This window comes from Neovison vison, chromosome 5, assembly GCF_020171115.1.
Source record: "Neovison vison isolate M4711 chromosome 5, ASM_NN_V1, whole genome shotgun sequence".
In the NCBI taxonomy this organism is placed as follows: Eukaryota; Metazoa; Chordata; class Mammalia; order Carnivora; family Mustelidae; genus Neogale; species Neogale vison.
This window is the reverse complement of record NC_058095.1, coordinates 27,433,060-27,458,036: the sequence shown is the minus strand read 5'-3', so window position 1 is coordinate 27,458,036 and position 24,977 is coordinate 27,433,060. Positions and strand designations below refer to the sequence as shown.

Here is a 24,977-nt window from a genome sequence, read left to right as displayed (position 1 = left end):
GTCACCTAATAGTAAAATTTACAAGCCTTAGTGACAAAGAGAAAATCCTGAAAGCAGCCCGGGAAAAGAAGTCTGTAACATACAATGGTAAAAGTATTAGATTGGCAGCTGACTTATCCACAGAGACCTGGCAGGCCAGAAAGAGCTGGCATGACATTTTCAGAGCACTAAACGAGAAAAACATGCAGCCAAGAATACTATATCCAGCTAGGCTATCATTGAAAATAGAAGGAGAGATTAAAAGCTTCCAGGACAAACAAAAACTGAAAGAATTTGCAAACACCAAACCAGCTCTACAGGAAATACTGAAAGGGGTCCTCTAAGCAAAGAGAGAGCCTACAAGTGGTAGATCAGAAAGGAACAGAGACAATATACAGTAACAGTCACCTTACAGGCAATACAATGGCACTAAAATCATATCTCTCAATAGTTACCCTGAATGTTAATGGGCTAAATGCCCCAATCAAAAGACACAGGGTATCAGAATGGATAAAAAAACAAAACCCATCTATATGTTGCCTCCAAGAAACCCATTTTAAACCCGAAGACACCTCCAGACTTAAAGTGAGGGGGTGGAAAAGAATTTACCATGCTAATGGACATCAGAAAAAAGCAGGAGTGGCAATCCTTATATCAGATCACTTAGATTTTAAGCCAAAGACTATAGTAAGAGATGAGGAAGGACACTATATCATACTCAAAGGGTCTGTCCAACAAGAAGATCTAACAATTTTAAATATCTATGCCCCCAATGTGGGAGCAGCCAACTATATAAACCAATTAATAACAAAATCAAAGAAACACATCAACAATAATACAATAATAGTAGGGGACTTTAACACTCCCCTCACTGAAATGGACAGATCATCCAAGCAAAAGATCAACAGGGAAATAAAGGCCTTAAATGATACACTGGATGAGATGGACATCACAGATATATTCAGAACATTTCATCCCAAAGCAACAGAATACACATTCTTCTCTAGTGCACATGGAACATTCTCCAGAATAGATCACATCCTCGGTCCTAAATCAGGACTCAACCAGTATCAAAAGATTGGAATCATTCCCTGCATATTTTCAGACCACAATGCTCTGAAGCTAGAACTCAACCACAAGAGGAAGTCTGGAAAGAACACAAATACATGGAGACTAAACAGCATCCTTCTAAAGAATGAATGGGTCAACCGGGAAATTAAAGAAGAATTGAAAAAAATCATGGAAACAAATGATAATGAAAATACAACGGTTCAAAATCTGTGGGACACAACAAAGGCAGTCCTGAGAGGAAAATATATAGCGGTACAAGCTTTTCTCAAGAAACAAGAAAGGTCTCAGGTACACAACCTAACCCTACACCTAAAGGAGCTGGAGAAAGAACAAGAAAGAAACCCTAAGCCCAGCAGGAGAAGAGAAATCATAAAGATCAGAGCAGAAATCAATGAAATAGAAACCAAAAAAACAATAGAACAAATCAACCAAACTAGGAGCTGGTTCTTTGAAAGAATTAATAAAATTGATAAACCCTTGGCCAGACTTATCAAAAAGAAAAGAGAAAGGACCCAAATAAATAAAATCATGAATGAAAGAGGAGAGATCACAACTAACACCAAAGAAATACAAACTATTATAAGAACATACTATGAGCAACTCTACGCCAACAAATTTGACAATCTGGAAGAAATGGATGCATTCCTAGAAACATATAAACTACCAAAATTGAACCAGGAAGAAATAGAAAGCCTGAACAGACCCATAACCAGTAAAGAGATTGAAACAGTCATTAAAAATCTCCAAACAAACAAAAGCCCAGGGCCAGATGGCTTCCCAGGGGAATTCTACCAAACATTTAAAGAAGAACTAATTCCTATTCTCCTGAAACTGTTCCAAAAAATAGAAATGGAAGGAAAACTCCCAAACTCATTTTATGAGGCCAGCATCACCTTGATCCCAAAACCAGACAAGGATCCCATCAAAAAAGAGAGCTATAGACCAATATCCTTGATGAACACAGATGCAAAAATTCTCACCAAAGTACTAGCCAATAGGATTCAACAGTACATTAAAAGGATTATTCACCATGACCAAGTGGGATTTATCCCAGGGCTGCAAGGTTGGTTCAACATCCGAAAATCAGTCAATGTGATACAATACATCAATAAAAGAAAGAACAAGAACCATATGATACTCTCAATAGATGCTGAAAAAGCATTTGACAAAGTACAGCATCCCTTCCTGATCAAAACCCTTCAAAGTGTAGGGATAGAGGGCACATACCTCAATATCATCAAAGCCATCTATGAAAAACCAACTGCAAATATCATTCTCAATGGAGAAAAACTGAAAGCCTTTCCACTAAGATCAGGAACACGGCAGGGATGTCCATTATCACCACTACTATTCAACATAGTACTAGAAGTCCTAGCCTCAGCAATCAGACAACAAAAGGAAATTAAAGGCATCCAAATTGGCAAAGAAGAAGTCAAATTATCACTCTTCGCAGATGATATGATACTCTATGTTGAAAACCCAAAAGACTCCACTCCAAAACTGCTAGAACTTATACAGGAATTCAGTAAAGTGTCAGGATATAAGATCAATGCACAGAAATCAGTTGCATTCCTCTACACCAACAACAAGACAGAAGAAAGAGAAATTAAGGAGTCCATCCCATTTACAATTGCACCCCAAACCATAAGATACCTAGGAATAAACCTAACCAAAGAGGCTAAGAATCTATACTCAGAAAACTATAAAGTACTCATGAAAGAAATTGAGGAAGACACAAAGAAATGGAAAAATGTTCCATGCTCCTGGATTGGAAGAATAAATATTGTGAAAATGTCTATGCTACCTAAAGCAATCTACACATTTAATGCAATTCCTATGAAAGTACCATCCATCTTTTTCAAAGAAATGGAACAAATAATTTTAAAATTTATATGGAACCAGAAAAGACCTCGAATAGCCAAAGGGATATTGAAAAAGAAAGCCAAAGTTGGTGGCATCACAATTCCAGACTTCAAGCTTTATTACAAAGCTGTCATCATCAAGACAGCATGGTACTGGCACAAAAACAGACACATAGACCAATGGAACAGAATAGAGAGCCCAGAAATAGACCCTCAACTCTATGGTCAACTAATCTTCGACAAAGCAGGAAAGAATGTCCAATGGAAAAAAGACAGCCTCTTCAATAAATGGTGTTGGGAAAATTGGACAGCCACGTGCAGAAAAATGAAATTGGACCATTTCCTTACACCACACACAAAAATAGATTCAAAATGGATTAAGGACCTCAATGTGAGAAAGGAATCCATCAAAATCCTTGAGGAGAACACAGGCAGCAACCTCTTCGACCTCAGCCGCAGCAACATCTTCCTAGGAACATCGCCAAAGGCAAGGGAAGCAAGGGCAAAAATGAACTTTTGGGATTTCATCAAAATCAAAAGCTTTTGCACAGCAAAGGAAACAGTTAACAAAACCAAAAGACAACTGACAGAATGGGAGAAGATATTTGCAAATGACATATCAGATAAAGGACTAGTGTCCAAAATCTATAAAGAACTTAACAAACTCAACACCCAAAGAACAAATAATCCAATCAAGAAATGGGCAGAGGACATGAACAGACATTTCTGCAAAGAAGACATCCAGATGGCCAACAGACACATGAAAAAGTGCTCCATATCACTCGGCATCAGGGAAATACAAATCAAAACCACAATGAGATATCACCTCACACCAGTCAGAATGGCTAAAATCAACAAGTCAGGAAATGACAGATGCTGGCGAGGATGCGGAGAAAGGGGAACCCTCCTACACTGTTGGTGGGAATGCAAGCTGGTGCAACCCCTCTGGAAAACAGCATGGAGGTTCCTCAAAATGTTGAAAATAGAACTGCCCTATGACCCAGCAATTGCACTACTGGGAATTTACCCTAAAGATACAAACATAGTGATCCAAAGGGGCACGTGCACCCGAATGTTTATAGCAGCAATATCCACAATAGCCAAACTATGGAAAGAACCTAGATGTCCATCAACAGATGAATGGATAAAGAAGATGTGGTATATATACACAATGGAATACTATGCAGCCATCAAAAGAAACGAAATCTTGCCATTTGCGACAACATGGATGGAACTAGAGCGTATCATGCTTAGCGAAATAAGTCAAGCGGAGAAAGACAACTATCATATGATCTCCCTGATATGAGGGAGTGGTGATGCAACATGGGGGCTTAAGTGGGTAGGAGAAGAATCCATGAAACAAGATGGGATAGGGAGGGAGACAAACCATAAGTGACTCTTAATCTCACGAAACAAACTGTGGGTTGCTGGGGGGAGGGGGGTTGGGAGAAGGGGGGTAGGGTTATGGACATTGGGGAGGGTATGTGCTTTGGGGTAAATTGGAAGAGGAGATGAACCATGAGAGACTATGGACTCTGAAAAACAATCTGAGGGGTTTGAAGTGGTGGGGGGGTGGGAGGTTGGGGTACCAGGTGGTGGGTATTATAGAGGGCACAGCTTGCATGGAGCACTGGGTGTGGTGAAAAAATAATGAATACTGTTTTTCTGAAAATAAATAAATTGGAAAAAAAAAAATAATAATACTAAAATGGGCGCCTGGGTGGCTCAGTGGGTTAAGCCGCTGCCTTCGGCTCGGGTCATGATCTCAGGGTCCTGGGATCTGCTCAGCAGGGAGCCTGCTTCCTCCTCTCTCTCTCTCTGCTTGCCTCTCTGCCTGCTTGTGATCTCTCTCTGTCAAATAAATAAATAAATAAAACTCTTTAAAAATACTAAAATAAAAATGAAAATAAATGAGCTATCAAGCATGAAAAGACATAGAAGAACTTAAAATGTGTATTATTAAGTGAAAGGGGCCAATGTGAAAAGGCTATATATTGTATGATTCCAACTTAATGACATTCTGGAAAAGGCTAAGACTGTGGAGACAGTGAAAAGAGCAGTGATGAAGGAATGAAGGCAGAAGGAGTGATGAATAGGCAGAACACAGAGGATTTTGAGTATGATGAATCAATTCTGTATGGTACAATAATGATGGGTACACATCATGATACATTTGCCAAAATCCATAAAATGTACAACATCAAGAGTGATTCCTAACATAAACTATGGAATTTGGGCGATGATGTTTCATGGAGGTTCATTGATTGTAATGAATGTACCACTGTGGTAGGGAACACTGATAGTGGGGAAGCTGTGTACGTGGTGGTGGTGGGGGGGCAGGGATTATATGGAAACTCACTGTACTTTCTGCTTAGTTTTTCTGTGAACCTAAAGCTACTCTAAAAAATCAAGTCTACCTTTAAAAGTTTTTTGTTTTAATTTTTAAATTTTTTAAAGATTTTTATTTATTTGACAGACAGAGATCAGAAGCAGGCAGAGAGGCAGGCAGAGAGACAGATATGGGGAAGTAGGTTCCCCGCCAAGCAGAGAGCACAGTATGGGGCTCGATCCCAGGGCCCTGGGATCACGAGTGGAGGCAGAGGCTTTAACCCATGGAGCCACCCAGGCACACCAAGTCTACCATTTTTAAAGTAAGCTCTATCCCCAGGGTGGAGCTTGTACTCACGACATGGAGATTGAGTTGCAAGCTCTACAAACTGAGCTAGCCAGGGACCCCTCAAATCTATTTTTTAAAAATGGACCAAGAAGAACTCAGGAATTTTGTTTTTTAGTAACTGAAGAACAAGGAATTATAGAGGATTCTTTGGATTGCCAAGCTGGTTGCCAAAGATACCCAGTGTCTGAGGGTTGCTAGAAATGACCTTGGAGAGGACAAAATAAGATCACTCTCAGTATCCTACTTCCCACAAAGAATATTCTCAGTGGGAATCATTGAAGATATATAGGAAAAAACATTTGCTCTACCTTGAAGTAGTCTATGAAGTAAATGTTAATTTAACTATAGTTATATAACTATTTGTATAGTTAACTATTTCTGTCCCTGGCTTAGAACGATTACTCAAGACTTAAACAGAAAGCCACTAGATGGTTTTTAGTGTAAAACACTAAATATATAGCAATTGAGATTTAATACATGGTCTATTTTCTTTTATTTGCAGATTCAGAATGTTCTTCATGAATTTTTTCAGAATCCAGACTTCCATCTTGGTAAACTTGCCTATTTCTGTAGTATTTCTGTTTTCCCCTCTTTTATAAGGATGGAGGGAGGTGAGGGGACAGATACTGGATTAAGATGAAGAGTGAATATTGAGATTTATTTTATTCAAAGTTCTTATACATGTACTTTGCTTCTTTTGCTCTTGCCAGATGGAGATGTAGAAAAACAGAAAAGCAATCAGTGATTTTTGATCCTTTTAGTCGAGTGCTCCATTTTATTGTAAATAATCTGTACTATCCCTTTATCATCCCATCAAGTTCCTAGAAAATATTACATACATACACAGAATTTTAAAAAGAGAGGTATAATGTCCTAACTGTGATATAAAGGAAAAATACAAGGAAAGACATAAGAAACTGATATGGACTGTATTTCAATAGATAAATGTTTGGTTATTACCTCACTAGAAGACATAATGTATCAGACATTTGTACTTATTTATAATGAATGTTTAGACATAAGAAAAGTAAAATTATATCCAATTGACCATTTTCTTTGTATTTGACGTTTTGAAGTAAGGGCAAAATGAAATATGTATATATATATATATATATATTCCCCATAAACGGGAGAGCTACAAATGCAGACTGGCACAGGTGTGTCGTGCTGGAGTTCAGACACAAGTTACGACATTATCTGCCATTATATAATTTTCTGAAATGGTGGACAACTCTTGAAAAAGTTTCAGAAGGAAGCAAGTACAATCTACTCTCAAATTTCCATAGTAGTTACAGTCTTAGAAAACCTAACAATAAAAAATATACTCGTGTTTATATGTAAAATAGTTTCTAGACTCAAATTTATTCTAAGCAGATTTATCACCTATTTGAGAGAGAGAGAGAAAGCAAGAACAGGGGTAGGGGCAGAGGCAGGAGAGAATCCTCAAGCAGACTTCCCGCTGAGTGTAGAGCCCAACACAGGGCTTCATCCTGGGACCCCAAGATCACCTGAGCAAAATCAAAAGTCAGACGCTCAACCAACTGAACCCCCAGGTGCCTCAGGAATTTCGGGATTTCTGACTCTACCCTTACCCCCCATCACTGTGCCAACAAAACCTCAAACTACAAATTAACTACAAATTTCCACCATGCTCCCTGGGGGTAGAGGAGGGTAGTACTACAACTACAGAGAACCACAGATTTTGATGCTTTTATTTCCAGAATTGTTTCCTCATATGAGATTAAGCAAAAAATTCTGACTTTAGGGGCATCTGGCTGGTTCAGTTGGAAAAGCATGTGATTCTTGATCTTGGCAGTTTGAGTTGGAGCCCCACATTGGGTGTAGAGATTATTTAAAAAATAAATAAACTTAAAAAAATTCTGACTTGTAGAATAAAGCACTAGAGTTTAGGTCCTGAGATTATACATCATTTATATCAAATGATTTTTTTTCAGTTGATTTTTGACCACCATTACATCAATAACAATAGATTGTCAGAAATCTATTTTCACTTTTAAAAAATAAAATATGCTTTCCATCTTCCTGATCATTGGTCCCCAAACATGATTTGGGCCTTGCTGACAAACCTTTCTCCCACATGTTCACAGCCTATCCGAAATCTAGAATTCTTCATAGTTAGCACAATCTCGACTCCTCTTTCAGAAAATCTTTGAGATAACTTCTTTTATTTATTTACTTTTTGCTGAAGGTACAGAGGAGTGAGGGAAGAGAGCTCTATTTGAGACTGTGGTAAAAATTAGAGAAATTCCAAACCATTCTAGTTGACAGTGATTTTTTTTTCTACTCTCACCTCCTATAATACCTCAGATTTCCTATACCATTCATTCATTCATTCATTCATTCAACATTTATTAAACCCTCACCTGGTTCCAGATACTGTGATGGGGTAGAGGATGCAAAGAGGACTAACACATCTTTCCTTTCCTTAGGTTCCTCAAAGTCCAGCCAGGGGACAGATACATAGACTTAATAATAGCTGTTACCATTAGAAACCAGTGTGGCTTGCATAATCTTCCAGAGCTTGGGGGGAGGTCTGGGATGAGGTTAACAGCATCTAGTGCATAAGCTTATACTAAAGTGTATGTAATCTTCTTATGACAATAACTGATATCTCATAATAAACAGTTACAAAAACTAAGAGTGAGTAAAGAATCTTATATGTACCAGCCCATGACAGGCAGGAAGGTTTGGGGTTAGAAGTAGGAGAGGAAGCCAGTGCTTTCATCATGAACTTTTACACAGTTTGTGTTTGTTTTTTGTTAAGGTCAATAAAGATTGCATAATTGTCACATCAAAACGAGGTTTAAAAAAATCTTTATTGGTGGGACGCCTGGGTGGCTCAGTTGGTTGGACGACTGCCTTCGGCTCAGGGCGTGATCCTGGAGTCCCGGGATCGAGTCCCGCATCAGGCTCCCAGCTCCATGGGGAGTCTGCTTCGCTCTCTCACCTTCTCCTCGCTCGTGCTCTCTCTCACTGTCTCTCTCTCTCAAATAAATAAATAAAATCTTTAAAAAAAAATCTTTATTGGAACTAATTGCCATATTTACCATTATTTATCACTCTGTTATTTATGAAACTCCTTTTTTTGTTGGCTTTTGTGATACCATTCTCTCTTGACTTTTCATCGATCACTGATTGTCTCTTAGCTTTTTTGTTTCTTGGTTCTTCTTTTATTTGTACCTTAGATGTTTTCAGGGTTTTTTTTTGTATCTACTATCATTTTACACATTATACACACTACCTGGGTTCTTATTTAAACCCATGACTTGAGCTGATGACTCATCAGTATGTCTATATTCCCATCGCAACCCTTCCCGCTGAGCTCCCAGACCTATAGGAAAAGATCTACAAGGTGAGTGATGAAAAAAAAGTTGTGGATCAGTATGTTCACATGTATGTGTAGAAAAACAAAAAAAAATGTATGTTATAAGAAAAAATACCTAGAAATGTTGCTGGAAGGATGTCAACAAATAGGTGACAGTGGTTCCTTCTGGGGCAGCAGTGGGGAAGGGGAAGTGAGAATGATGGTGGGCAGCAGGGTAAAAGGGAGCTATTCAACTTTTGCCGCTTATGCTTTTGTACTATTTGCATCTTTTACTAAAAGAACATATTTGTATATTGTTCATTTAACAAACATTAAAGACAAAATATTTAAAAAGAAAGTTTGTAGAAGTATTGTGCTTTAGGACCTGCTTCTGTAAATGCTAGCACAAACCAACACAGTTGTTCTTGTAGTCTTTTTTATACTATTGATGTCATATTTGTTTTTGCTTTATCTCAAGCTGGTCATTAAAAATGTAGACCTGTCTATTTCAGGGTTTGGGTTGCTTGGTCAAATAAAAGCCAGGAAAAGTAATAATTGTGTAGTAATTGGAATGTTACCCAACTACATATCATTTGCTTTATTATAAATATTGATGTATATTAAGAAAGATGTTAATTAAGAAATAATTTTATGTTCTTCTAAAGTGCTATAAGACAAATATGAAATAAGAATGTATTATAACCAAACTAACCAGCAAATAACTTTTATTCCATAATTAGAAGCATGTTGCCAAAAATTGGATCTTGCTGACTCAATGGAACCAAGGTTGAACAAAATGGAATTTATAGAAGTAAGAAGTTACATTATTCATTATTTAAATCAAATTATTTTGCATGGGCATTACGTACACATTAACTTAGAATGAAGTTAAAACATACTAGCTTATTTCTATTCTAAGATGAAATATTATTTTATTTTATTTTAACTTTTCTGAAGTTAGGGTATATCTTATAATCAAAGGCATTTTACAGTTTCTTTCAATTATTGGTACTCATGATGTGAAAGTGAGAAAAACTTTCACTCACACCTTCAGTTAAGATAAAGAAAAGCCAGTTTCTTTTTCTATTGCATTTTAGATAAAGAAGCCTAAAAGTTATATATGATTTCCTTTAGACCAGGTATTGTCCTAAGCTATTCATATATTAACTCAGGTAATGCTCTCAGTAATCCTTATTTTTATTTTTATAAATGAAGACACTTAAGGTGCGAATTGGTTAAGTAACTTGCACAAGGTGTCATAATTAATGAAGCTGGACAAATTTGTACTCAGGAAGTTTGGTTTCAAAATCTACATAATATTTCATCTGAAAAAGTATGGGATTACTTTTGTCTTAGGATTATATTAGGATAAGCAAAAGGAGCAATTTAATGGTACCAGAGTCGTGTTTTATAAGTTACCTAGAATTGTTAAAATGCCCATAATTTTTAAAATGACAGTCCCACAAATAAATAGCTGTGTGCTCCTCTCCAAAGGAAAAAAAAAAGTTTCTGTAGGTTGTTTTGAACTTGGAACCCATTTTCCAAATAGAAGCTATATTTTATATAGTGGCTGAGGTCTGTGGTTTATCTTATTTTTGTATTATTTTTTTAAAGTAGGCTCCACACCCATCATGGAGCCCAATGCAGGGCTTGAACACACAATCCTGAGTTCAAGACCTGAGCGGAGGGGTGCTGGGTGGCTCAGTCTGCTAAGTGTCTTGACTTCGGCTTGGGTCATGATCTGGGGTCCGAGGATCAAGCCCCGTGTCAGGCTCTCTGCTTGGTGAGGAATCTGCTTTTCCCACCCCCTCTGCCCTTCCCTCTGCTTGCGCATTCTCTTTCTCTCTCTCTCTCTCAAATCAATCAATCAATCAATCTTAAAAAAAAAAAAAAAAGAGCGGACCTGAGATCAACAGTTGGACACTTAACCAACTGAGCCACCCAGGTGCCCCCGGGGTCTGTGGTTTGAATGTGCCTGAAATGGAATTCTTAACACAAGTGACTATTTCTGTGTGGAAAATGCTATCTGGAGAAGGCATCACAATGCACTACCAGGGAAAGGAATGTTCTTATCTCTAAACCACTAGTGATAACTACATACAAGACTTTTAGTATGGCCAGAGTTTATAGAATGAAGGGTAAAGATGGCCTCAAGCAGAGGAGAAATTCCAAAGACTCCAGACTGAGGAACTGAGGGAGGGTGATCTCTCATCATTGCAGATCATCTTTCCCTACCTCTGGGAGCTCCAGAGGTTGTCATACTGCTGTTTCTGTTGATAGTATCAGATGGCTCTGGCCTGGGTTATATTCCTCGTTTGGTGTAATTTCAAGGTTAACTCCCCAAACTCTTGCCTCCAAAGTTGTAACAAAGTATAGCTTTCTCGAATGAGAGTGAAGTCTTTTAAAGGACTGTTCTCTAGGGCAGCGTAACCTGCTTATTGGTTCTTCTCACTCTAGGCACCAGAATCCTGACTCAAATTGTAATTTGTGTTCATCGTCATTCCCAGTTATCTATTACAGACAAAAGTCTTTATCATGTGAGTCTATAAATACAAGTGGATTGAGATGATGAATGATATGGATGAATGCATACCATAGAATAAGAACTTTGTACTATTTGTCCCATGTGTGGTTGTCCAATGGGATGGTAATGGAAAGATGCCTCACACGCAGTTATAGGCTGTAAAGTTTCTCTTAAGGCAAAGGATTTAATATTCACAGAGATGTCCTGTTATATACAAAGCAGGACACAACACAGCGTGCTTCCAAACAGAGGTTCCCCAAAGTTTTCCACAGGAATTAGACAATTGGCATGGATCAATGGTTTAGATTTTCAAACCATCCTGGTTTGCCCGCACCCTGGGGGTTTCTTAGAACATGGGACTCTCAGTGCTGAAACTAGGAAAGTCCCAGGCAGCCTGAGGCAGGTGGCCACTCTCACTGAAGAACTTGTTTTGCTTTGATCTTATCCCCCACCTGATCATCGTGAAGACGCAGGCCACACATCCACCTGCTCACCAGGGCAAGTGAAAGCAATCTAACACCTTGTTTACTGTGGGACTGGGTAGAACGAGGGTCAGTTTCCCAGGAGCATCCTTCAGCAGGCCTGGGCTTCAAGCTGTCTAAAGTCTGCATCTGAATTATTTAAGGGCTTAAGAATAATCATATGCAGGGGAGCCTGGGTGGCTCCATTGGTTAAGTGTCTGCTTTTGGCTCAGGTTATGATCCTAGGGTCCTGGGATCAAGTCCCCGCATCAGGCTCCTTACTCAGCTGGGAGTCTGCTTCTCCCTCTTCCTCTGCTATGTGCTCCCTCTCTCTGTCAAATAATAAAAAAAAAGGAATAATTATATGCAAAAACTAGAAATACTATTCAGTGGGATTCAGATATTAACTTGGATTCTGTGACACTAGGGAACCGGTGCAGGGGTTAATAAGGGCCATGTCTCTGCCTGAATTCTCTTCTCTGGGACTGAGTCCGTTCTTGCTCTACACTGGTCGGCTTCAAGATAATCGCCTGGGTGGCTCAGTGGGTTGGGCCGCTGCCTTCGGCTCGGGTCGTGATCTCGGGGTCCTGGGATCGAGTCCCGCATCGGGCTCTCTGCTCAGCGGGGAGCCTGCTTCCTCCTCTCTCTCTGCCTGCCTCTCTGCCTACTGTGATCTCTCTCTGTCAAATAAATGAATAAAATCTTTAAAAAATAAAAAAAGATAATCAGTCTCTCATGCTCAGTTGTTTTATACCAGTCACACAATCTGAGGCCTTCAAACTGATGTGGCTCAAAGTTGACATTTTAAGCAGAGAGGCTTCATCAAAATTACTCAAAGATTGTGGCTTTTCTGTAATGTATTCTGCTCAACCCAAGCTGTGCATTTTCCCCCAAATGGAATGTATCCGAGTGGCTCTCTGTTATTTGTGATTTGCATTTTGTAATTTTTGCTGTTTTGTTCTGCTTATTTTGTTTCTCTTGTGCTTTGAGCTATGGCAGGGGAGGACAAAAGAAGGAAGAATGATGACTTTAGGGGAGGTGTAGGTAGAAGCAGCAATATGCTGTGAACACTGCCTGAGGAAGCCTTGGGGTGAAATGAGCAAATTCTAAACCAGGGAAATGGGACGGTCTATTGTAAACTATCCTCCAAGGTGTGTGCCTTCATAGGTGGTCTTTAACCATAAGAAATACATAAAGGAATTTACCGATCAGCAAATCCTAATTGTCAGTTTTCTAGGGCTACCACAACAAGGTCCTGGGTGACTTAAAGCTCAGGAACTTGATTTTTCACAGTCTGGAGACTAGAAGTCGAAGACAAGGTATTGGCAGGGTTGGTTTCTTCTGAGGGCCCCCTCCTTGGCTTATAGGTGGTCATCTTTTCCCTGTGCCTTCACATGGTCTTTCTTCTGCACATGTCTGTGTCCAAATTTCCCCTTCTTATTAGAACACTGGTCGTATTAGCTAATGACCCACCCTAATGAGCTCATTTTAATTTAATTACCTCTTTAAAGATCTTATCTCAAGGGCACCTGAGTGGCTCAGTCGGTTAAGTGTCTGCCTTTGGCTCAAGTTATGATCTTGGGGTGTAGGATGGAGCCCTAAGTCAGGCTCCCTATTCAGCGGAGAGTCTGCTTGTCCCTCTGCCTCTGCCACTCTTCCCTGTTCATGCACACTCTCTTGCTCGCTCTCTCAAATAAATGAATAAAATCTTTAAAAAATAAAAGACAAAGATCCTATCCCAAAATATAGTCACATTTTAGGGTACTAGGGGTTAGACCTTCCACGTGTGAACTCCAACCAGAACCAGAACATTGCCTAAGCTACCTTTCACCAGCAGGGGAATAATCAGTGTTTCAATCTGTCACTTTTATTATTATTGGATATTGAGTAAGGCCTTTGTTCAATTCATTTGTTAAGCAAATGGTTCTGACTTTTAAAAATAAAAAGACTTAAAGTATATTTATGCTTTGTTGAGTATATAATTAGCATTAATTATTTTTACAAGTTCCCTGAGACTGGAAATCTAATTATCTAATTTTCTGACCAAATGCTGTATGAACACACTTTTTCTAATTTTCTGACCAAATACTGTATGAACACACTTTTTCAATGATGGATAGCCAGTATAATCTGTGTATTTCAATATTCTATAGTCTTGTTTGTGGGTATTTCTGAAAATGTTATTACTATCAGGACTTACCAATGCAGTTTGGAAGTTAATACCTAAAGTAGTTAATTTCCAAATACAGTTTCTTTCTATTGCTTTTATATTACCTGCTTCATTAACTCTCAAGTATGTCTACAATTAAATAAGTGTGAATTCCAATGGCCCAGAGTTGTAAAACTTAACAGTAAATACCAGACTGTTAGGTGTGCAATTTACTATATTCTCAAAATTTTGGTTTTCAAGTCAGAAAGGAACAGCCCAGAATTCATCACAATGGGACCCAGCACACAGAGATAGCTTGATTAAGTACAATTCAAATGGTTAGCAGTTCGCATAGTTATTAAGTGGAAGGATATTCATAGTTCATTATATTCTTAAATTAATCTAAGCAATAATTTCAGGATTGGTGGATATTAATTGATTTATACCATGGGAGGATAGGAAAACACAAAGGCCCTATATTTTCACTTTCTTTGTTTTTACAAGAGACACCAGCAAACTTCTGTTACTGTTCTATTTGGAATTTGATCTGTAGTTAGTTGGCAACTGGTAGTCTTTATGTCCTATCGCCCACGTTTAGAGAACACATTCATTCAGAAAACCCATAGGCTCTAAATCCAGAACGTTGAAGTGTCTCTTGGAGAAACAGTTAAACTAATCCTTGGTTTAATAGGATTACCACAACCAGAAAACTCAAATGGCCTTGTGGTCAATTCCCAAAAGCTTAATTCATGTATTAAGGATTAAACAGGATTTTAGGATTCTGGAACAATTAAGAACAGCTGTCCCATGTCATCTATTTCAGTGGTTCTCAACATTTAGTGAACATAAGAATAACTCAGAGTTTTATTTATTTATTTATTGACTCCAGGGTGGATTTATTTCTAGTTACCATGTATAAAAGTTGGAGGAAGAAGACCCAAGTCTGCCTGTCCCCTTGGCTGGAGCCCACTTGAATTTCCATACATGGTTTCCACAACCACGTGCCCCCACTAGCTAACGTCTCAAGAGTTCTGAGTGTTGGGATATAAGGAAAGAATAACAGTGGAAATATGCTGGGGTCTCTTTTTTTTTGAAATTAACATATAATGTATTATTTGCCCCAGGGGTACAGGTCTGTGAATCAACAGGCTTACACATTTCACAGCACTCACCATAACACATACCCTCCCCAATGTCCATCACCCAGACATCCTGTCCCTCCCCCGCCATACCTCCTTGCAACACTCAGTTTGTTTTGTGAGATTAAGAGTCTCTTGTGGTTTGTCTCTGCACACCACCCCACTCCCCTCCCCTGCCATCTCTTCCTTAAGAGGGAAAAAGAAAGATTATTTCCCTTCTCCAAGAATCCTGGGGGCAACAGTTCTGATCACATGACATCTCATATTTTTTCTGTTCTGACTCTGCACACTTGTGACTGGAAGGAGCCTGGTTAAGAGCTAGAAGTGTATTTTGCTTCCAGAGGGCTTTTTAGAAAAAAACAGATTCTCAGTCCCACTCCAGAATTTCTGATTCAGTTGGTCTAGAGTAGGGCACCCAAATTTATATTTCTTTTCCTTTTTCTAAAAAAATTTTGTTTTTTTTTAAATTTCTTTTCAGTGTTCCAGAATTCATTGTTCATGCACCACACCACCCACAATCCCCATTTCTTATACTCCAATCATTAAACATAGCTAGTCTTTGAAAAAGCATGGTCTTATATGCCATACATCAAAAAGAAAACTATATTCAATTTTTAGAACTATTAATGTACAGGCAACGTTTTATAACTGCTGGGAGTTCATACTGTGAGGTGAAAAGTCTGCCCTATATAATGCTGATGTGATCCAGAGGTGAGTTGCTCCAAAAATAGCCTTACTGGTGTGTGGTTTTGGGGATTGTATTGGTCACCTCTCTCTGCAGCACAGCTGTAGAGTAGTACTAACATGAAAATGCTTTTATCTATGTGACAAGCAAATGATATGGAAAAAATTGTAGCCAATAATTTGATGTACATTGACTGAATCCTTGGAAAAATCCAAGTAAAGAGCCTATTTTAAATCAACTCATTTATCCTCTTTTTCTGTGCAGTACCTCTCTTCACACATTGCAGACTTTAAAAGTGAAATGTTTGAGAAACTCCTTAAGCACCTTTGTCATTGTGCAGATGAATTCCGGGAGGTCATAAAAATGGACATGCGGAGGCAAATGTTTGCTCAACTCTTCCTGGATTGTGACCATGGGAAGGTAAGATAAGAACCTTAAAGCAGTGCTTCTCAAACTATTTTTTTGTGAAGGACCAGTTTTTAGGTTGTAGTTTGGTATGATGATGCGGTTTTTAATTGCTAATCCAGTGTGGACTGAGACTCAATGAAGATGGGACTGCTAGGGGGAAAAATGCACATGCCAAATATAATCCACATTTTTTTAAAGATTTCATTTATTTATTTGAGAGAGAGACAGAGAGACCACAAACGGGGAGGGTGGGGTAGAGGGAGAGGGGATAAGCAGACTTTCCACTGATTGCGTAGTTGGGCACAGACTCAGTCCCAGAACCCTGAGATCATGACCTGAGCCAAAGTCAGACTCTCAACTGAACCACCCAGGTGCCCCAGTCCACATTTTTTGATTATCAGATTCAAATCTGATTTATTATCAGCTACTTTCTCAAGTTGTTATAAAATTGTCTAGATACTATTCTCAGTTTCTATACCTTTCTTTGTCACAGAGTGGTACTAGCCTATAGACTACATCTCACCATTTCACTGTATTTTACAATGCACATCTTGTCTCTAAATCTCTTTCCCATTCATGAATGGGCACTTAAGACTGTTTTTCCTTACTTTCTTTGCTGGTGACTTCCTACAGAAAAGAGGTGTTGGGAATAGGAAGATTACCACATTTTCTTATACTGCTACTTAAAACAAGAAAAGTTGATAACTAAAAGTATTTCTAAGAATGGTATTTGGAAGGGTACAAGTAAGCCAGGATACCAAATGGATTTGTAAAAATAGATACAAGCTTTATTGTAATATATTTGTGGGGTGCCTGGGTGGCTCAGTCAGTTAAGCATCTGCTTTTGGCTCAGGTCATGATCCCAGGGTTCTGGGATCAAGTACCCCATCAGGGTCCTTACTCAGCAGGGAGCCTACTTTTCCCTCTCCCTCTGTCTGCTGCTCCCCCTGATTGTTCTCTCTCTCTCTTTCTCTGGCAAATAAATAAAATCTTTAAAAAAAATACATTTTTATGAACTTAATATTTATCTGTATCCCCAAGTTCCAGAAAAGATTTAAGGATGCTTATTCATTAGATAAAATGCAACAAAGGAATATAGATAGATAAAAAGCAGGATGAGAGAAGAAAAAAATGAGAGGATACTAAATGAAGCCCCAAATATAATAACTAAATATTTGTTCTGAGTCATCAACAAGTTTGAATCTAAGCTTCCTAGCAGTGAACGTGAAAAGGGAAACATAACTAAATACTCTATTGACATTGTATGTGAGATAAATGTAAACTGGGAGAGGAAGTACAGATATTGAAGCGCCCTTGCAGTCCAGGAATAAGTCCCACTTGAATGGTGAATGATTTTTTTAAGGTAAGGTACTGTTGGATTCAGTTTGCTAGTATTTCATTGAAAATTTTTGCATCCATTTTCATCAGAGATATTGGCCTGTAGTTCTCTTTTTTTAGTGGCGTTTTAATCTGGTTTTGTTATCAGGGCAATGCTGGCCTCAGAATGGATTTGTTTTCCTTTTCTTTCCTTCTTTCATTCATTCGTTCGTTCTTTCCTTCCTTCTTTTCTTCCTCTCTCTCTCTCTCTCTCTCTCCCTCCCTACCTCCCTCCCTCCCTTCCTTCCTTCTTTTTTTGAATAGTTTGAGAAGAATAGGTATTGACTCTTCTTAAAATGTTTGGTAGAATTCCCCTGTGAAGCTATCTAGCCTTGGACTTTTTGGTTTGGGGGATATTTTTTGATTACTGATTCAGTTTCTTTGCTGGTTATCAGTCTGTTCAAGTTTTCTATTTCTCCCTATTTCAGTTCTGGTAATATGTTTCTGGTAATATATGTTTCTAGGAATTTATCCATTTTTTCTAAATTGTCCAGTTTGTTGGCATATAGTTTTTCATAATAATCTCTTAGGATTCCTTGTATTTCTGTGGTGTTAGTTGTTAGTTCTCCTCTCTCATTTGTGACTTTATTTATTTGGGTCCTTTCTCTTTTTGGCAAGTCTGGCTAGGGGTTTATCAATTTCTTCAAAGAACGAGCTCCTGGTTTCATTGATCTATTCTATTTTTTTTTTATTTTCAGAAAAACAGTATTCATTATTTTTTCACCACACCCAGTGCTCCATGCAAGACGTGCCCTCTATAATACCCACCACCTGGTACTCCAACCTCCCACCCCACCCCCGGCCACTTCAAACCCCTCAGATTGTTTTTCAGAGTCCATAGTCTCTCATGGTTCACCTCCCCTTCCAATTTACCCAAATTCCCTACTCCTCTCTAACGCCCCTTGTCCTCCATGCTATTTGTTATGCTCCACAAATAAGTGAAACCATATGATAATTGACTCTCTCTGCTTGACTTATTTCACTCAGCATAATCTCTTCCAGTCCCGTCCATATTGCTACAAAAGTTGGGTATTCATCCTTTCTGATGGAGGCATAATACTCCATAGTGTATATGGACCACATCTTCCTTATCCATTCATCCGTTGAAGGGCATCTTGGTTCTTTCCATAGTTTGGCGACTGGCCATTGCTGCTATAAACATTGGGGTACAGATGGCCCTTCTTTTCACGACATCTGTGTCTTTGGGGTAAATACCCAGGAGTGCAATTGCAGGGTCATAGGGAAGCTCTATTTTTAATTTCTTGAGGAATCTCCACACTGTTCTCCAAAGAGGCTGCACCAACTTGCATTCCCACCAACAGTGTAAGAAGGTTCCCCTTTCTCCACATCCTCTCCAACACATGTTGTTTCCTGTTTTGTTAATTTTGGCCATTCTAACTGGTGTAAGGTGATATCTCAATGTGGTTTTAATTTGAATCTCCCTGAGGGCTAATGATGATGAGCATTTTTTCATGTGTCTGATAGCCATTTGTATGTCTTGATTGGAGAAGTGTCTGTTCATATCTTCTGCCCATTTTTTGATGTGTTTGTCTGTTTCGTGTCGGTTGAGTTTGAGGAGTTCATTATAGATCCTGGATATCAACCTTTTGTCTGTACTGTCATTTGCAAATATCTTCTCCCATTCCGTGGGTTGCCTCTTTGTTTTTTTGACTGTTTCCTTTGCTGTGCAGAAGCTTTTGATTTTGATGAAGTCCCAGAAGTTTATTTTTGCTTTTGTTTCCTTTGCCTTTGGAGACGTATCTTGAAAGAAGTTGCTGTGGCTGATATCAAAGAGATTACTGCCTATGTTCTCCTCTAAGATTCTGATGGATTCCTGTCTCACGTTGAGGTCTTTTATCCATTTTGAGTTGATCTTTGTGTACGGTGTAAGAGAATGGTCGAGTTTCATTCTTCTACATATAGCTGTCCAGTTTTCCCAGCACCATTTATTGAAGAGACTGTCTTTTTTCCACTGTATATTTTTTCCTGTTTTGTCAAAGATTAATTGACCATAGAGTTGAGGGTCCATATCTGGCCTCTCTACTCTGTTCCACTGGTCTATGTGTCTGTTTTTATGCCAGTACCATGCTGTCTTGGTGATCACAGCTTTGTAATAAAGCTTGAAATCAGGTAAGGTGATGCAGCCAGCTTTATTTTTGTTTTTCAACATTTCCATAGCGATTCGGGGTCTCTTCTGATTCCATACAAATTTTAGGATTATTTGCTCCAGCTCTTTGAAGAATGCCGGTGGAATTTTGATCGGAATGGCATTAAAAGTATAGATTGCTCTAGGCAGTATAGACATTTTAACAATGTTTATTCTTCCAATCCAAGAGCATGGAATGGTCTTCCATCTTTTTGTGTCTTCTTCAATTTCTTTCATGAGTGTTCTACAGTTCCTCAAGTACAGATCCTTTACCTCTTTAGTTAGGTTTATTCCCAGGTATCTTATGGTTCTTGGTGCTATAGTAAATGGAATAGATTCTCTAATTTCCCTTTCTGTATTTTCCTTGTTAGTGTATAAGAAAGCCACTGATTTATGCACATTGACTTTGTATCCTGCCACGTTGCTGAATTGCTGTATGAGTTCTAGTAGTTTGGGGGTGGAGTCTTTTGGGTTTTCCATATAAAGAATCATGTCATCTGCGAAGAGAGAGAGTTTGACTTCTTCATTACCAATTTGGATACCTTTTATTTCTCTCTGTTGTCTGATTGCTGTTGCTAGGACTTCTAATACTATGTTGAACAAGAGTGGTGAAAGTGGGCATCCTTGTCTTGTTCCTGATCTCAATTTTTTTTTCAGTTTTGATATCATCTCTTTCTGCTCTTGTCTGTATTATTTTCCTTCTTCTGCTGGATTTAAGCTTCACTTGTTTTTTTTTTTAAGATTTCATGTATTTATTTGACAGAGAGAAATCACAAGTAGATGGAGAGGCAGGCAGAGAGAGAGAGGGAAGCAGGCTCCATGCTGAGCAGAGACCCGATGCGGGACTCGATCCCAGGACCCTGAGATCATGACCCGAGCCGAAGGCAGCGGCTTAACCCACTGAGCCACCCAGGCGCCCCACACTTGTTGTTCTTTTACTAGCTTCTTTAAATGTAAGGTTAGGTTATTTGGGATTTTACTTACTTCCTGAGGTAGGTCTGATACAGCCACTCTGAAAAACAATATGGATTTTCCTCAAAAAGATAAAAATAGAACTGCCCTACCATCCAGCAATTGTACTACTAGGTATTTATCCAAAGAATACAAAAATACTAATTCAAAGTGATACATGCACCCTGACGTTTATAGCACCATTATCAACAATAGCCAAATTATGGAAAGAGCCCAGATGTATCAATTGATGAATAGATACAGAATAGTGAGATATATATCTATATTGATATCTATATATCTATAGATACTGATATCGATATAGATATAGATATGAGAGAGAGATTGATTTACTATTAGGTATCACTCAGACATAAAAAAGAAGAATGAAATCTTGCCACTTGCAATGATGTGGATGGAGCTAGAGAGTATAATGCTGAGCAAAATAAGTCAGTTAGAGAAAGACAAATACCATATGATTTCACTCATATGTGGAATTTAAGAAATTTAAAGAAATTTAAGAAACAAAACAAATGAACATGGGGTGAAAAGAGACAAGCCAAGAAACAGACTCTTTTTTAAAATTTTTAATTTAAATTTTAGTTAACATACAGCGCAATATTGGTTTCTGGAGTAGAACTCAGTGATTATACAACAGCCAGGCACCCCTAGACTCTTAATTTTAGAAAACAAACTGATGTTACCAGAGGGAAGGTAGGTAGAGGGATGGGTTAAATAGGTAAAGGGGATTAAGGAGGATACTTGTTTTAATAAGCAGCGAATGTTGTATATAGGTGTTGAATTACTTAATTCTATGCCTGAAAATAATATTACACTGTATGTTAACTAACTGGAATTGAATTAAATCTTTTTTTAAAAAAAAGAAGAAGTACAGGAGTACCTGGTGACTCAGTCAGTTAAATGTCTCTTGATTTCGGTTCAGGTCATGATCTCAAGGTTGTGAGACTGAGGCCCACATTGAGCTCTGCACCAAGTGTAGAGCCTACTTGAGATTCTCAATCTCTCTCTCTCCCTTCTCCCTCTCCCATTCCAAAAAGAAAAAGAAGACATACAGAAATTTGGGATTCAAAGTACAGTCAGGAGTTTCTCTTGGAAGTGCTCATTTATGGGGCCCTATGCAATGAAGGGAACATCCATTATGATGGCCTTATAAGAAATAAAACATTTTCTTAGGACACTTTCTTATAACTGCCTTAAATATAGACAAATGGCACCATGTAAGACTACAATTAAAAAAAAAAAACCACATTTTTTTTTTGAGAGAGAGAGAATGCAGCCAAGGGAGAGAGAGAATCTTAAGCAGGCTCCCCACTCAGTGTGGAGCTTGATCTCATGACCTGAAATCATGACCTGAGCCAAAATCAAGAATCGGCTGCTCAACAGACTGAGCCACCCGGGCACCCCCAAAAAAAAACAATTCTTAAATGAGCTGACATATTGCAGTCTAGGTTCTCAGATCCTTGCCAACTTGGTTTAAGTAAGGAATATATTTTATAAAATCTGAAATGTCTGTGCATCCTTCAGGCAATCCTCCTTGAATATTGCTCCAACAACATGGATGGATCTAGAGGGTTTAATGCTCAGTGAATTAAGCCAGTCAGAGAAAGACAAGTACCATATGGTCTCACTCATATGTGGGATTTAAGAAACAAAACAAATGAACAAAGAAAGAAAGAGATAGAGAAACCAAAAAAAACAGACTCTTATCTATAGAGAACAAACTAATGGTTACCAGAGAGGAAGGGGATGAGGGAGGTGGGAGGATATAGGTAGAAGAGATTAAGAATCACTTATGATGAGCACTGAGTAATGTACAGAATTGTTGGATTATTCTATTGTACACCTGAAACTAATAGAACACTATACATTAACCATACTGAAATTTTTAAAAAAAAGGTAAGGCTGACAATGACAAGTATTGGCAAAGATGTGGAACAAGTAGAATCCTCATGTGCTGCTGATAGGAATGGAATAACCACTTTGGAAAACATTTTGGCAGTTTCTTAATAAGTTAAACATATACTTACCATATGACCCAGCAACCAGCAATTCCACTCCTAGGTATTTACCAAGAAGAAATGAAATAAAATTGGAAAAATTGGAAATATATGTAGATTCAAATCCTTATATGAAAATGCTCTTAGTAGTCTAATTCACAACAACTCTGAACTAGACACAACCCAAGTGCCCATCAACTTAGGGATAAACACACTGTAGTATAGCCATACAATGGAATATTACTCAGCAATAAAAAGAAATGAGCTGTTAGGTAAGCCTGGTTGTTGATATTAAGAAGGGTACGTATCTTAAAAAAAAAAAAAAAGAAGAAGAAGGGTACGTATTGCATGGAGCACTGGTGTGGTGCAAAAACAATGAATCTTGGAACACTGAAAAAATAAAATTAAATAAAAAAAATAAAAATAAAGAAAAGAAATGAGCTACCAATACACACAATAACATTGATGAGTTTCAAAAATATTATAATAAATGAAAGAAGGAAGACATAAAAGAATACATGCTACCTTATTTCATTTATATGAAAATCCAGAAAAAGGAAAACTAGTCTATAGGAATAGAAAGCAGAATGATAGTTTTCTGGGGCCGTGAGTAGTGGGGACTGATTACAAAGCAGCACAAGAAAACGTATTGGTTTAATGAAAAAATCCATATCTTCATTGTGGTAGTAGTTACATGGGTGTATACATTGTCACAACCATTGAACTCTACACTTAAAATTGGCTCATTTTATTGGATGTAAGTTATACTTCATTCAGGTCAATTTAAAAAAACAAGAATATTCATGGCTTTATTTGTAATAGTCAAAAACTAAAAACAAGGGACGCCTGGGTGGCTCAGTTGGTTAAGCAGCTGCCTTCGGCTCAGGTCATGATCCCAGCGTCCTGGGATTGAGTCCCACATCAGGCTCCTTGCTCAGTGGGGAGCCTGCTTCTCCCTCTGCCTGTCATTCTGTCTGCCTGTGCTTACTCTCTCTTTCTCTCTGACAAATAAATAAAATCTTAAAAAAAAACTAAAAACAATACAAATATATATCAACAATAGTAAGATTAAACAAATGTCTATATATTAATGCAATGGAATATTATGTAACCATGAAAAATAAATTACAAAGGAAACATGAATAACATTCATGGATATATTGAACAAGAGAAGATACAAAAGGACATGTACTGTATAATTCCATCTATGTGAAATTTTAAAAAGGCAAACTATAGTGAAAATATCAGAATAATAATTACCTTTGGAGGAATTATTGACTAAGAGAAACCATGAAGGAGTCTTCAGGCAATGATGAAAGTGTTCTATCTCTTTACCTGAGTGGTACTTATACGGAGTATAGATAGGTAAACACTCATTGAGCTAAACGCTTGGGATTTGCATACCGTATTATATTTTTTAAAAGTGTGCTCCACGGGTGCCTGGGTGGCTCAGTCAGTTAAGCAGCTGCCTTGGGCTCAGGTCATGATCCCAGAGTCCTAAAATTGAGCCCCACATCAGGCTCCCTGCTCTGTGGGGAGCCTGCTCTCTCTTGGCCTCTGCCTCCTGATCCACCAGCTTGTATTCTTTTTCTCTTTGTCAAATAAATAAAATCTAAAAAAATTAAAAAAAAATAAATAATGTTCCATGCCCAGGATTGGAGCCCAGCACAGAGCCTGAGATCAAAGGTCTGAGCTGAGATCAAGAGTCAGATGCTTAACCAACTTAGCCATCCAAATACCCCCACCTTATTACATATCTATTATTCCTCAGTGAAAAAGTTTTAAAAAAAATATCTCTGTGGTTGTTTAGGATGGAATGCCTTTTTTTTTTAATTTATTTTTTATTTATTTTCAGCATAACAGTATTCATTGTTTTTGTACCACACCCAGTGCTTCATGCAATCTGTGCCCTCTCTAATACCCACCACCTGGTTCCCCCAACCTCCCACCCCCCCACCACTTTAAACCCCTCAGATTGTTTTTCAGAGTCCATAGTCTCTCATGGTTCACCTCCCCTTCCAATTTCCCCCAACTCCCTTCTCCTAACTCCCCATGTCCTCCATGTTATGCTCCACAAATAAGTGAAACCATATGATAATTGACTCTCTCTGCTTGACTGATTTCACTCTGCATAATCTCTTCCAGTCCCGTCCATGTTGCTACAAAAGTTGGGTATCCATCCTTTCTGATGGAGGCATAATACTC

The 24,977-nt window shown here is 38.3% G+C and overlaps 1 protein-coding gene across 1 annotated transcript in view; it reads left to right on the top strand.

Annotated features, from left to right (window-relative positions):
• The window catches only part of EFCAB5 (EF-hand calcium binding domain 5), a 175,546-nt gene that overhangs the window by 80,866 nt on the left and 69,703 nt on the right, over nt 1-24,977 (top strand). The window contains exons 9-11 of the mRNA XM_044248235.1: nt 6,092-6,140; nt 9,655-9,725; nt 16,137-16,292. Coding sequence (XP_044104170.1) covers nt 6,092-6,140; nt 9,655-9,725; nt 16,137-16,292 — 276 coding nt within the window. The remainder of the gene's footprint in view (nt 1-6,091; nt 6,141-9,654; nt 9,726-16,136; nt 16,293-24,977) is intronic.